Source organism: Ctenopharyngodon idella, chromosome 10 (assembly GCF_019924925.1).
Source record: "Ctenopharyngodon idella isolate HZGC_01 chromosome 10, HZGC01, whole genome shotgun sequence".
NCBI lineage: Eukaryota > Metazoa > Chordata > Actinopteri > Cypriniformes > Xenocyprididae > Ctenopharyngodon > Ctenopharyngodon idella.
This window is the reverse complement of record NC_067229.1, coordinates 28,142,554-28,157,019: the sequence shown is the minus strand read 5'-3', so window position 1 is coordinate 28,157,019 and position 14,466 is coordinate 28,142,554. Positions and strand designations below refer to the sequence as shown.

At 36.6% G+C, this 14,466-nt stretch overlaps 2 protein-coding genes across 2 annotated transcripts; one reads left to right on the top strand and one right to left on the bottom strand.

Moving 5' to 3' along the window:
• Nucleotides 1-950: 950 nt before the first annotated feature.
• pum3 (pumilio RNA-binding family member 3) lies at nt 951-10,491 on the top strand. Its single transcript, XM_051911105.1, has 18 exons — nt 951-1,027; nt 1,300-1,375; nt 1,561-1,740; nt 1,849-1,987; nt 2,638-2,713; nt 2,820-2,913; nt 3,007-3,073; nt 3,810-3,984; nt 4,100-4,203; nt 5,988-6,066; nt 6,149-6,247; nt 6,344-6,397; nt 6,730-6,810; nt 6,926-7,068; nt 7,203-7,425; nt 7,965-8,052; nt 9,460-9,550; nt 10,263-10,491. The coding sequence occupies exons 2-18, from the start codon at nt 1,306-1,308 to the stop codon at nt 10,387-10,389; spliced, it is 1,890 nt and encodes a 629-aa protein (XP_051767065.1). The 5' UTR covers nt 951-1,027; nt 1,300-1,305; the 3' UTR covers nt 10,390-10,491.
• A 357-nt stretch (nt 10,492-10,848) lies between these two features.
• Nucleotides 10,849-14,241, bottom strand: kcnv2a (potassium channel, subfamily V, member 2a). Its single transcript, XM_051911106.1, has 2 exons — nt 12,516-14,241; nt 10,849-12,140 (listed from the first exon to the last, which is right to left on the bottom strand). The coding sequence occupies exons 1-2, from the start codon at nt 13,827-13,829 to the stop codon at nt 11,898-11,900; spliced, it is 1,557 nt and encodes a 518-aa protein (XP_051767066.1). The 5' UTR covers nt 13,830-14,241; the 3' UTR covers nt 10,849-11,897.
• Nucleotides 14,242-14,466: the final 225 nt, after the last annotated feature.

Sequence of the window (14,466 nt, the reverse complement as noted above, 5' to 3'; positions counted from 1 at the left end):
TATGATAATATTTTGAATATTATAAATATTTTGCTGTTAGTGTATTTCATGTCATGTGATGTCATGTTTGCAGAGTTTTGGCTGAATTCTTATGTTTATTTCTAAACTTCATCTTATTTTTTTCTAAATTCATCTTTTTTACATTAAATATTAATGTATACTGTTTCTTTTTTTAAGAAACAAAATTGCATTAACGTTTTAAATAACATTTTTTAAAACCAAATTAATTCAATGTGTTTACTGCATTTTTTTATTGGACATGATGTTATGTTATGTTATTGTTATGTATATGTTATTGGACATGATGTATGTTAATGATAATGAATAAAGATATTAAAGGTACACTATGTAACATTTGGCACTCTAGCGGATAATAAACAAACCGCATTAGTCTTGCGGAAGAACACTGTAGCGGTGCTACTTCTCTCTTTTTATGTAGCTATATGACTAGTCAGGCAGGTACTGGGCTACTCCGCAGTCTAAGTAGAAATAGTCTAAAATAGTCCTGAATATAAACACTTATTATATGCGTACTGTAGTGATTCAGGATAAGACAAAAACACAGATTGGAAGATAGATTCTTGATGTACTCACTCATTATATACATTTTGTAAATTTAGTGGTGTCAAATCGATTAATTCAGATTAATCGCAACATAAAAGTTTGTGTTTACATAATATATAGGCTATATATGTGTGTAGGCTATATATTATTATTATATTAATTTAATTATATATTATTATTATATTATATTATATATATATTTACGGCTCCAAAGAACCGACTCAAAAAAGTCTTTTCGCTATTTTACCATTTCACCTTAATGCCTTAAGCTCTTTTATAACAACTAAAATGTCCAAATATTTTAAACGGTATTTAAAATAAATTATTAAAGATGTTTTAAACAAATATGCTAGTGACTTTTAAGTTGTCTTGTTACGCTGCGACAGACTGTCGCAAACGGGCTCCCAGTTCCTTACGACACTTGGAAATCAGATGCCGTAAAGTGTTTTGTCTGTACACATGGGTGAGTTGTAAAACGTGTTTCGAGGTTTTGTTAAAGAATAACGAAATTTCCTCTCATTTAGGTTGAGAACTGTTCCGATATATAAATATATATATGTAACATTTCTTAGACTACTTGCCTGTCGTTATTTTTAGGTTATTGTGCTCAAAGGTGTCATTGAGACACACGATATTCTCGGTTGTATCGTGATTAGATTTTTCATGCATTCCAGCTTCCAGAATAAAACACAATTGTAAAACCAATAATCTGACAAGTTAATCAATCTTTTGCAGTCCAGTATGGAGGCTAAACCGAGAAAGAAGTCATTTACGCCTAGAGACGGAAAGAAAACATCATTCAAGTCGAAAGGTAACTTCTTTTTACATCCTTATTTTTTATATTATGAGGTAAGATCTCCACCTAAACTTCATATTCAAGTTTGCAATGTTATTGTAAAGAATCCACAATACAGCAGGGCTACATTGACAAAAACTCAGACAACCGACATATTCTTATAATGCATTAATATGAGTGTTTAACGTTACCTTCATAAGGTAAACCTGGAGGAAAACCACAAGGCAAACGGCCATTTAAACCTTACAACACAGACAAAGCAAAGGGTTTTAAAAAATCAGGGGGAGATGGAGGACCAAAGAAATTCAACAGAGCACCAACAGATGGAAAGTTCGCAAAGAAGAGAAAATACCCTGGAGATAGAAGCCAACAGGACGAAGGTACAAATGTCAAAATATTTCTATGATTGTCTTACCTGGGAATAGCTGTAACAGTGTGTTGTGATGTTATGTGATTTTTGGTGTGAATTATTTTTTTTTTTTTCAAAGGCTCTGAAGGGAAGAAACCTAAATGGGATGAATTCAAACAGAAGAAGAAAGAGTTAAAGCAGAATCGTCAACAGAACGAAAAAAAGGACAGTTACCAGATTGTAAACAGAGCCAAACAAGTGTGGGAAATTGTAAGACGGTAAGTGTATATGGATATTACTTGCAAGAATTTTGTTTATACTATAGATTTTTCTTCAATCATGAGCGTTTTAGCCCTGTTGACTTGTGTAAATTGTATAATATATAAATATATATGCATATAAATAGATATACATGCATCATAGTAGAATTTTGTCTTTATTTTGAACAGTCATTTCCATCACATCTCAAATGACAGTTCATTCTGGTGGAATCGATAATTGTATGTATTCTAAATACATGCATTTAAATAATATTATTACACAATTTGCAGAATTTGTCAAAATTACAGCTTAATCTGAAATGATGCAGGATAAAAATATTGTTCACAAATAATATTTATAATCTCAAGCATGCTTTTGACTGGTTATCTCTTTGGTAACCAAGTACACTAACTTTTGAAAAAACGTATGGACAAAATTTATGTAAATTGTTTTGACGATAAATATTGAAATGGCTTGTGTATGGTTCTCTTTGTGAAGATTGTCTTTAGCATTAAAGTATTATACTGTATGTGCATAATAAAATGATTCCAAGAAACGTGACCTTTTTAAAACCAAAAGAAGTTAGTTTTAATAAATATCAAAAGCCTGGGTCATAAGTGCAAAGGCTGAAGAAACACTCATATCTGTGTGTTTTGTGGAAATACAGGAAAGATTGTGACAAGCAAAAGAGGGCCAAACTGATGAAAGAACTACAGGATCTTGTGAAGGGAAAAATTAAAACAGTAAGTAAAGACTCTTCTTCGAGCTGAACAGTCATTTTGTGGAATTACATTATAGTATTTTTTAAAATTGTTAAACATTCTTTTGTGGTTGTCTTTTTTTTCCTAGATTGCATTTGCTCATGATTCCACACGAGTGCTTCAGTGTTTTATTCAGTTTGGCAGTGAGAAGCAGAGGCAGGAGGTCTTTGATGAACTCAAAGGTTGGTCTTCCCATCAGTGTAATGAACTGCATGTGTTTATGTGAAGTGATTGTCTCTCATCACCCTTCTCTACCCCGATGTTTTGCTTTCTAGAGCATATTGTGGATTTGAGTAAATCGAAATATGCCAGAAACATTGTGAAGAAGTTTCTAATGTATGGGTAAGTCACATCAATTTTTCATGAATCTCTTTATCTGTTGGGTTCGGAGAAAGTAAATTATTGTGCAGTTACTTCGAGAAACATTGTAAGAATCACATTCTTCATTCACAAACAAGTGTTTGCTGTGTTTGAGTATAGGCTCAGTTCAGAATGATGGACAATGTTTTTATTTGTATTTGTATATCTTTATTGTCAACCGAGGTGGAAAATTGTCTTTGGCTCACCAGCACATAAAATAACTATACAAGTATTGTTAAAAACAGAACAAAAAACAGACAAATTCACATTTCATAAAGATTACAATTCATTCCGCTGTCATTTAGTTTATCAAACACTTGCGGAGTTGAGAATTTTAATAGCATTTGGAATAAATGATCACTTAAACACATTTTTATTCATAAGAGGTATTCTGTAGCGCCTACATGATTTCAAGGGCTCAAATTGGCTAAAAAGAGGGTGAGAACTATCTGCAAGAATACTTCTCGCCTTCTTCCTTGCCCTTTGAACATAAAGTTGTTCTAAGGGCTTCTGTGGTCTGCCAACAATTTTGCTTGCCATTGACACAATTCTGGTGAGCTTATTCTTAGATCTACAGTTTAAATATTCATACCAGGCAGAGATATGATAAGACAGTACACTCTCCACAATAGATTTGTAAACAAGTTCTAAAATATGTTGACTAACTCCAAGGCCACTGAGTTAAGAGTGTTTAGTAATAAACTAATTTCTGGTGTAGGAGTAAACAGCAGGTGGCGGAAGTGATGTTGGCTTTTAAGGGGAAGGTCAGACAGATGCTCAGGCACTCCGAGGCGTCTTCAGTAGTTGAGTATGCTTACAATGATAAGGCCATCCTCTCCCAGAGACTCATGCTCACTGAGGAACTCTATGGAAACACATTCCAAGTCTGCAAGGTACGTGTGCTATCCGCTGTGGGATACCTAGAAGCTTCATGTAAATAGAAAGATCAATGTGTTTGTTGTCCATAAAAATGGTGGAAACATTTGCTTTTTTTTTTTTTTTGGTCAGTCCTCAATTTGTCCTACATTAGAGAAGGTTTTGGAAGCAAATCCAGAGAAAATGGAGGGCATCATGGATGAAATGAAGCAGATCCTCACACCAATGGCACAGAAGTGAGTTACTCTTAAAGCTGACATGTAGGGATGGGCAGTATGACCAAAATATAACAAAATACGAGGAACCAATTTTGTTTTTTGTTTTTTTTTAATTAGTTTTTCAATTGCTTTTTTTAAAATTGTCCATCTATTTATGTACACATGGTAAAATTTGGACAAATGAACAATTCTTGCATCTCTGCGAAAACAGCCTCACATTATGTAACACCTGAATTAAAAACTATTAAATTAAAATAAAACTGAAATAAAATATAATTATTAGATGAAAAACATAAACTAAAATTAGAAATGTTGTCAATACATTATCAATCCTTCTTCCAAAATGTGTTCTCATCTGATTCACTATGGTAAGTGTTTATATTTTAGACCTGTCGAGATTGTTTTCACGGGAAATTGCGTACATGCGTCACTCGCCTGTGCGTGTCTCGTAATATCCGTAAATAGAGAAAAGTAAATGGAGAAAAGTTGCTCCAGCTACTTTGACGCGTGTCTGGTGTGGGAGTGGCACAGGTTAGTTGTCACAACGAGCGAGGAAGGTTGACATGGAGCAGCTAAATCTCCTTACCTTTTTAAACCTTTTTAAAAAATGCCGAACAGAGGAGAGTCTGCTAGCAAAAGAGAACGCGACAGAGCTCATAATAAAACCAGAATCAACATTGGCTTGGCTTTTTAGAGATGGCGAGAACTGAGGGATTTGAAATGTTGTAAAAGTGGAGCGGAGATAGTGTTTTTATTACTCAACAGGTGAGTAAGGTATTTTATTGAACAGATAAATTGCAATATGTAGCTCTCTAACAGTTCATTGTAAAGCATTATCTACTGTGACATTACTAACCCTAAAATTTACTTAAACCCTGCCCACCCTGCTTTAGAGAAGAGGAAGAGTTGTTGTAGTAGAGTGTTGTTACCATGCCGTCATTTTACGCCGTACTGCTTCACAAACGTGGGTCAATTCAACACTGGATTTGCACAAAAGATTAACATGACAGCACATGCTGCTAGTCGATGAGTTGAATCAACTCCACAGCAACTACATAAATTTATTTACTAACCATTCAGAAACGTCCAGATGCATTCAAAGTTGTAACTTCTTCCGGAGTCTTTCCATCAGTGTCCGACTCTGGTTTGTAATGTAAGGCTGAACACCGTTACTGACAATCGTCATTTTTGGTTGCATGTGAGATTCCCCAGCTTTGTTGTTGAGCAACCAAAGCGAGAGCTGTTAAAGCTCTTCTGCAAAGCGGCCAGCAGTTCATTTGCATTTAAAGGGACACACACAAAAGTGTTTTTACTCACACCCACATAGGGGCAAATTTGACAAGCTATAATAAATAATCTGTGGTGTATTTTGAGCTGAAACTTCACATACACATTCTGGGGACACCAGAGACTTCTATTACATCTTGTAAAAGGGGCATTATATGACCCATTTAACCACTAGAGGGCCAAAAGTTACATAGTGTACCTTTTTAAAATAAAAATTAATTTTAGTTTTAATTAAATTTAAATTTAATAAAGCTAAATAGAACAGAAAACAAATAAAAATGACAAGCACATAAAAACATTACTAAAACTTAATCTAAAATTAAAATGAAAGTAAAAGCTAATTCAAAATATAGTATAGTTTTTAAATAATACTAAAATAACACCAAAAACCACTTATAAATTTACTATCATACAGTTTTATACCATCATACTGCCCATCTGTACTGGCGTGTGATGATAGTCTTATCTTAGTACTTTATTTCTGAGTGAATTGATGCATTATGTTCCCTCCACAGAGAGGCCGTCATTAAACATTCATTGGTCCACAAAGTTTTTCTGGATTTCTTTGAGCATGCTCCTGCCAAACAGAGAACGGTGAGTGTTGTGCCCAGTTTGACTACTGATCTTATTACCGTCTGCTGTCTGTACTGATGTCTGTTGTGGGGTGTCCTTTCAGGAGATGATCGAGTCCATCAGAGAAGCGGTTGTGTACATGGCACACACACATGATGGAGCCAGAGTGACCATGCACTGTTTATGGCACGGCACACCAAAGGTCCAAAGCACTCCTTAAAACACATCATATTAGACAGTTCATGATTGCTGGTGTTTGCTTTTACCCTGACATGTTTTTGTCTCTGCTCTTTTTCAGGACCGCAAAGTTATAGTAAAAACAATGAAATCATACATTGCAAAGTTTGCAATGGTAAGCTGCCTTATCTGTGCAATCTATGAATGTGTAAATCTCACAGAAAACACTGAGTATGCATTATATTTCACCCCAAAATCAATATATATAAAGTCCTGGTCAGAATTATTGGTACCCTTGGTAAATATGAACAAAGAAGCCTGTGAAAATAAATCTACATTGTTGATCCTTTTTATCATTTTTATATAATATATATATATAAAACATTTAATGTTTTGTTTTATATTTTTACAAAGGCTATGTATAAATTGCCATCATATTAATTCACATCACATTTTAAGTCCATTAAATGTTTCACAGAAATAAAAATGAGTTTTATTAATTTTCAGGGTGAATATGCTCATCTTGTCTTATTGGCTGCATTCGATTGCATTGATGACACCAAGTTGGTTAAACAAATTATTATCTCAGTAAGTGCTCTTTAGTTGGATATTATTTCTTTTATTGGCAGTTTTTTTTTTTTTTTTGGATGATTTAATATTTCTAATATCATGTTTTTTCCTGCCTGTCTTATTTTGCTCTCAGGAAATGGTTAGTTCCTTATCTGACATAATCAGCAATAAACATGGTAAAAAAGTGCTGCTTTACCTTCTGAGCCCAAGAGACCCTGCACACATCTTACCCGAGATCATTCAGGTGCTTGAGAAAGGTGACCACAATGCACACAGGTATGTCGTATGAGAAAAACTTTTCTATGAATGTCTACGGCATTTGGATCAACAGTGTCAGATGGACAATAAAGAAGAATGAAGAAATGCACCACTCAAATGCTGAAGCATATTGTTTTTTTCCCCTCTTCCAGTAAGAAGGATGTAGCAATCAGGAAGAAGGAGCTGCTGGAAGCCGTGTCTACTCCTCTGCTGACGTACCTGTGTGAGAACGCTCAGTCAATGGTGATGGATAAAGCAAGCTGTGTGGCTGTGAGTGACATCCTGGGGGCCGCCATTGGAGATCTCAGACCTGCCATGGAGGCTGTGGCGGCTCTGGCAGCCGGGCCCCTCGTACCAGGTGGAAAAGATGGCCAGGTAACTAATCTACAGGTTTCAGCCTCAGTGTTGAAGATATTTGCAGTACTGTCAGTAATACCAGTATTAATATTTGACTTTGGATCAACAATTGTTAGATTATTAGAATTCATTTAAGATGAATTAATTTTTTTGTAGTTTTTAAATCTATTTTTCTTTATTTAAAATCAGCATGAAGCACAAGTTGCACTAGTCTTTTGTTTCCTATTGTGACGTATATCTGAGTGAGACGGCTTCTGGAACAAGAACAAATGTAGGGCGGGACTTGATTTTGTCTATGGGGAATTGACTGGATGGTTGTGGTTTGCTAATGGTGGATCTTATTTGAGTGACAGGTGGTCCTGCCCTCACGCCAGTAAACACATCATCAGATGAAACGTAGTATCGATTTCTCTTTTTTTTTATTATTATTATTATTTTGGTAACTAATTTTTTTTTTTTTTTTTTAAATACTTAGTTAATGCATTAACTCAGGGCTCAGGTATAAGACATTTTGGAATATTTTTAAGGTAATGGTTTGATTATTCTGTTTCCTGTAGCTGCATATGGCAGAACACCCTGCTGGTCACCTGGTGTTGAAATGGTTGATCGAGCAGGATGCTAAGATGAAGGAGGCAGCAAGAGAGGGCAAGTACAAAATGTCAAACCCTAACACTCACAGCTTTGGGCTAAAAAGCTTGCTGGGAATTTTGACGATACTTTTGGGTTTCCTTTTCTATTCTTAGAAGTTATTTGGTCTACAGGTGCTGGTCATATAATTAGAATATCGTGAAAAAGTTCATTTTTTTATTGTAAATTATTTTAAAAAATGAAACTTTCATATATTCTAGATTCCCTACATGTAAAGTAAAACATTTCAAAAGTTTTTTTTTTTAAATTTGTTGATTAGAGCGTACAGCTCATGAAAGTCCAAAATCCAGTATTTCAAAATATTAGAATATTTACATTTGAGTTTCATTAAATGACCATCCCTACAGTATAAATTCCGGGTATCTTTTGTTCTTTGAAACCACACTAATGGGGAAGACTGCTGACTTGGCAATGGTCCAGGAGACAATCATTGACACCCTCCACAAAGAGAGTAAGTCACAGAAGGTCATTACTGAATGGGGTGGCTGTTTACAGAGTGTATATCAAAGCATATTAAATGCAAAGTTGACTGGAAGGAAGAAATTGGGTAGGCAAAGGTGCACAAGCAACAGGGATGACCGCAAGCTTGAGAATACTGTCAAGTAAAGCCAATTCAAACACTTGGGAGAGCTTCACAATGAGTAGAATGAAGCCGGAGTCAGCGCATCAAGAGTCACCACACTCAGACATCTTCAGGAAAAGGACTACCAAGCCACTTCTGAACCAGAGACAACGTCAGAAGCATCTTACCTGGGCTAAGGAGAAAAAGAACTGGACAGTGAACAGTGGTCGAAAGTCCTCTTTTCAGGTAAAAGTAAATTTTGCATTTCATGTTGAAATCATGGTCCCAGAGTATGAAGGAAGACTGGAGAGGCACAGAATCCAAGCTGCTTGAAGTCTAGTGTGAAGTTTCTGAAGTCAATAATGATTTGGGGGGGGGCGTGACGTCTGCTGGTGTTGGTCCATTGTGTTTTATCAAGTGCAGAGTCAATGCAGCCATCTTCCAGGAGATTTTGGAGCACTTTATGCTTCCATCTGCTGACAAGCTTTATGGAGATGCTGATTTCCTTTTCCAGCAGGACTTTAGCACCTGCCCACAGTGCAAAAACCACTTCCAAGTGGTTTGCTGAGCATGATATTACTGTGCTTTATTGGCCAGCCAATATGCCTGACCTGAATCTATGGGATATTTTCAAGAGAAAGATGAGAAACAGTCGATCCAACAATATACAGATGATCTGAAGGCTCAATAGTGCCTCAGCAGTGCCACAGGCTGATCACTTCCATGCCACACTTCAGTGATGCTGTAATTTGTGATGTAAGCCTACTAATAAAAACAAAGTGAGCAGTTTTACATGAAAACAAATGTTTTACTGTTCTGTCCTGCCTTATTTTGGTCCACAGAGTGTTTTTCCAGGATTCTTCTGGAGAAAGTGGGGTTGGAGAACCTCAAGACGTGGGCTTCAGTCAACCGTGGTGCCATTGTTCTTTGTTGGTAAGTTTATTACCGTCACAAATGAACAGATCTAGAAATAACAAAATACACTCCCTTTTGTGTACTCTAGTAAATTGCTTTTCGAATTGGTGGGCGTAAGCATACCACAGCAGTGTTGGTTAAATATGCTGAATGTATACACAGAAGAACATGCCTGTACATTCATTCATGTTTAAAGCCTCTGCTTCACAAAGCCTTCAAAAGTGCTTATCCTATGACATCCCAAGGTCTCTATCGCAGCAAATTTGCTGCTTTTCTATCATGCTGTCGATTATTAGCTGGAGGAATTCCCTGCAGTGAGCTTTGGGTTAAGCACATCTTTCACAGTCCTGCTTCATTATTCCATGCTGTTGTCTATATGCTAATAAAGGGCTAAACTGTGGCTCCCAGCTGCCACTGAGGCCGGCAAACCCTTGAGTTACACCCCGCAAAGGATTATGGGTTCTTTCCACTCCCTGTCTCAGCCTCAGTCATTGTGCATGACCTCTTATAATCTCCCTAAGACTTTAAGCAGTGAGAGATTTGTTTCTTTATATTCTCTGCTTGGACTGTTTGTTTATTCTGATGTCACTTCTTTTTCCACCAATCAAATTTCACAAATTTGAAGCCCATGCTGCATGCAGAAACACTTAATCTATGAATGGATCTTTGCATTGGTTGCATTTGATTGAAGTTTCAGCTGCTTCATTTGGTTTTGTTTGTGTTTCCACAGCCTTCTCCACAGTGCAGATGAAAGTGTTGCTGAAGAAGTGAAAGTTATGCTGAAATCCATCCTTCCTGAACTACAGAAGGTCCAGAACTCTAAAGGAGTGGAGGTTCTGCTAGAAAAACTGGCTTAAAAAAAAGATTATTCTCCCAATTCCATGTTTTATTTCTTTCTTCTGGATTTTTAATTGTGAATTTATATGCTGATGTATGTAAATACAAAATACACAAGAATACCTGGGCCTGTTTTTGAGTTTTTATTGTTGTTGTTGTTATTATTATCATTATTTTTTTTTAATCTCATGAAACCAATCAAGAACATGTCCAAGTCATATTTCCCCCGCACCGAGACGTTTTCTTTACACATTACAGTATCCTTTGCTCAATTGTTAAGAAATATATTTACATGTCTAAATAATATTTATACATCATAATTATATTTATTGTACTAAATTGAATATATACTGATTAAAAACAATTGTCAAGACCAGGTGATTTCACTTCTTTATTATGATAATTTCAGGAGAAAATACTTAATTGGCATTGAAATCATAATGGTCATGTAAATGTGCTTTATTTTATGCCAAATTAAATTTGTTTGTTTTTTTTGCGAGATTTCTGTGTAAAATATAAAAAGGAAAAAAAATATATATATAGATGTGTATATATATATATATATATAGTAGCTTTAGCTTTGAGTATGAAGGCATGCATGCTTAAATTAATTTTGTTTCCCTGCTCTACTTCCATCTGTCCTTGGGACTTCAATGATCCTCAAGGATTAATCTTTCAAGGATTATCAATGTTTGCATGAGCATGCTTTTCAGATTTAATTACATTCTTGTTCTCTGCATTCTTATAGACGTCACAATGGCCACTCTTTATTAAGTCAACAAGTTTTTGTAATTGTAAGTCACATACAATGCCTAGCTACTGTAGTGAGGATGTCTGCTCTGAATTCATTTTAACAGGTTAACGTCTGTAAATTGGTTGTAAGTCATAAAATAGCCCTGCCAATACAGCAGTTAACCTTATAGATCTTTTTCCAATCTGCCCAGCTCAGAGTGCTTCCAGAGGAAACTAGTTGATATAAATCATAAATCGGCTTTCCTTGATTGACACTTGCACAAATGCCTGTAGAAGATTGTAAAAAGTACTGGTGCTGAGCTTGTGCTTGGCCAGATGTTAAAACCTTCAAATGATTATATGAAGCAGTTTGTCGACACTGGATTATTTGTCTCAGCATTGCCCTTAGCCCATATATAAATAAATAAAAACATTTTTAGCTTTTTTTTTCTTTACTATTACTTATGGCAAGGTAAAAATCAAATGTTTTTTAAAAGTTGATCACTGACCATTAAATTGGTGTTCCAAAAAGAGTTTTTTATTAACTGCATCATTACCTGTTAGAGCTGCCTAAATGCATTGATTCAGCATAAAAAAAGGCTTAAAAGGGCTGACTTTTGTGTATAGTGCAAAAGTTTTTCCAATATAAATGTATCCCAGTAGCACAAACAACACGGTTTCTATACAGTTAGCAATGGCTAATTTGTTTGAAGACAGTTACTTAGATGTGCTGGTTTTAATTCCATGAATTAAAAATCAATCCGTGGGAGGAAAGAGTAGGTCAGTGTGTCGCACCCTAAAAACAATCTGCAACAGTCTTTGCAGCCCTTTTCACAAACCTCACTTTTCCGCGATTCTTTATAGTGGAGGTGTATTCATAGGCTTTCAGCTTTGAATAGTAGTCTGAGAATTTATTGAACAGGATGGAGATTGGCATGCCGTTGAGAATAATTCCAAACGAGATGCACGCAAATGCAAAAATCCTGCCCAGATGAGTCTCTGGAAACATATCGCCATAGCCCACAGTGGAGATGCTCACCTGTGGAATAAATGTACGAGGAATACTTGAATGTGCAGTAAAATGACAAATGAACCACAATCTTTTGAGGTTTGAAAAATCAGTCATAAATTCTTAAAATGCCATAAACGTCATTAGAGCTAAATAGAACTAGGGTTAAGAAGAGCAGTTGGGGATTACGCAGAGTGGGCAAGCAACACATTGATGACAGACAGTTGAAAAGTAGTTCCACTTGGACTTACAACTATGTATGTACATCCCATTGTAAATGGATAATCATTCAGCACTATGGTATATATTAAAGTATCGTTGCATTATCACCCATTTCCATCCCTTCACCATGGTACCACAGTACTTTTTTATACCAGATACAAACTTGAAAAAACATGTACTTACAGCTGCCCACCACCAAGCATGTGGAATGCTGGTGAAGTTTGTTTGATGTACATCATGCTCCACAGTATACACCATGGCAGAGAAGGTGAAAATTCCCATCGCAATGAAGAGGAAAAGACATCCCACTTGTTGGTAACATTGCCGGAGTGTGAAGCCGAAGGCTCGAAGTCCAGTAGAGTGACGCGCTAGTTTTAGGATACGAAATATTCTCATAAGTCGCATGATGCGGAGAACTTGCCCCACTTTACCAACCCGTCCTACAGTCTCAATATCGCTACCATGTTTCCCCTGGTGTTCACTTTCAAAACTCTCTAGGACCATCTGAAGATATAATGGAAAGATTGCAATCAGGTCCACAGCATTCAGCACGCTTCTTCCAAAGTGTTTGAGGTCTGGTGTGGACACAAGCCGGAGCAGATATTCCATGGTAAAAAACGCAATGCAGAAAGTCTCAACATACTCACAGTAGGTCTTCCCACTCAGCTGGCCAGCGGTTGTCTTATACTGCATTTCCTCTACCGTATTGAGTGTCATAGCCACAAGAGATACCAGCACAAAGAAACTGGATGCTACTGCCATTAACTTGGCTGTGACCGATGAGAAGGGCTTCTCCATCAAGTTCCAAATGAGGAAACGTGTATGACCAAAAGCCATATCCTGGAACAGGTCCTCATGTTCCTCAGTTTCCACCTCTGCCTCAAGTTCCCTTTGCACCTTCAGCTGTTCGTTAAGTTCATCTTGCCGTTCCTCGAATGAAATGCGGCAGCAGCGATGAGTGTTCTTGATACGAACACCCCAGTAGTTGATCTCCTCCAAGAAATTGCGTGGGCACAATTCATCTTTAATCCAGAGAACTCCAGTCCTATAGAAGTTAAAGATGCTGTGGAAGATGTCTGGATCCCTGTCAAAGAAAAACTCATTATTCTGGACAGTGTAATCATCACAGAGGTCAAGTTTCCTGTTGTGGTCTGTATATGTTGCAAGACGGCCAATTCTTGTCTTGGGATATTTTGCTGCTACTCTGTAAGAGATCTGGTAGACCTTGCCTCCTACATTGATGTTGAGCATGTAGTTCTTAGTTAGAGAGGACATTTTACTAGGGGTGGACAGCAGTCTATCCTCTTCATCCTCTTCATACTCTGCGTAGATGTCATAAATATCCTTACTTAATTCCTGCATCGAATTCCATGGTTTCACCCAGTTGTGCTGGCCAAAAGGAAGCTCAGAGTCCTCTGGATCCTTGGGAGCAGGGGCTGTGACCCCAAGTTTATAGTTGGGGAAAAGGCTTTGCCTCCTGGCTTTAAGCTTGATCATGGTGCTAACGTCCTCTCAGCCTGGCAGATGCACGTTACTGGAGGTGTAGAGGCATTAGATGGCTCTAATACCTCTGAGTCAGACCCCTGAGCAACTGCAGGAAGCAGAACAGACTAATGTTGCTGACAGAGAGGATCTGAGTGCTTAAAGGTTTAAATACTATGATCCTCTTCCAGACTTTCTCTACCAACCATGATGTCTTTCATTTGCCGTACATTCACCAATCTCCAACTGAATATGAGGATATTACACCATGTTTATAAACTACAGTAATAGAGGTTATCTTCTTAAATACCCTGCACCAGACAGAGCTCTGGACGGATCTCAGAACACATTCTAAACATCTCCTTCTTAGGAATCAGTCACATCAGACTGAACATTCCAAAAACTTACAGTAACCACGAAATCAAAATTGACTATTCTTATATATATATATATATTTTTTTTTTACTGGAATATTGCAGTTTACAGTTTATTTCCTTGCATATATATATATATATATATATATATATTATATATATATATATTAATTCCTATGCCCTCATAATCTTTAATCAAAATAACTTCCCCTCTCTTGCAGCGACATCTCTTCTCTGATGACGCGTTTAACTGCATGATGGCGAGACAACCTGTCAAT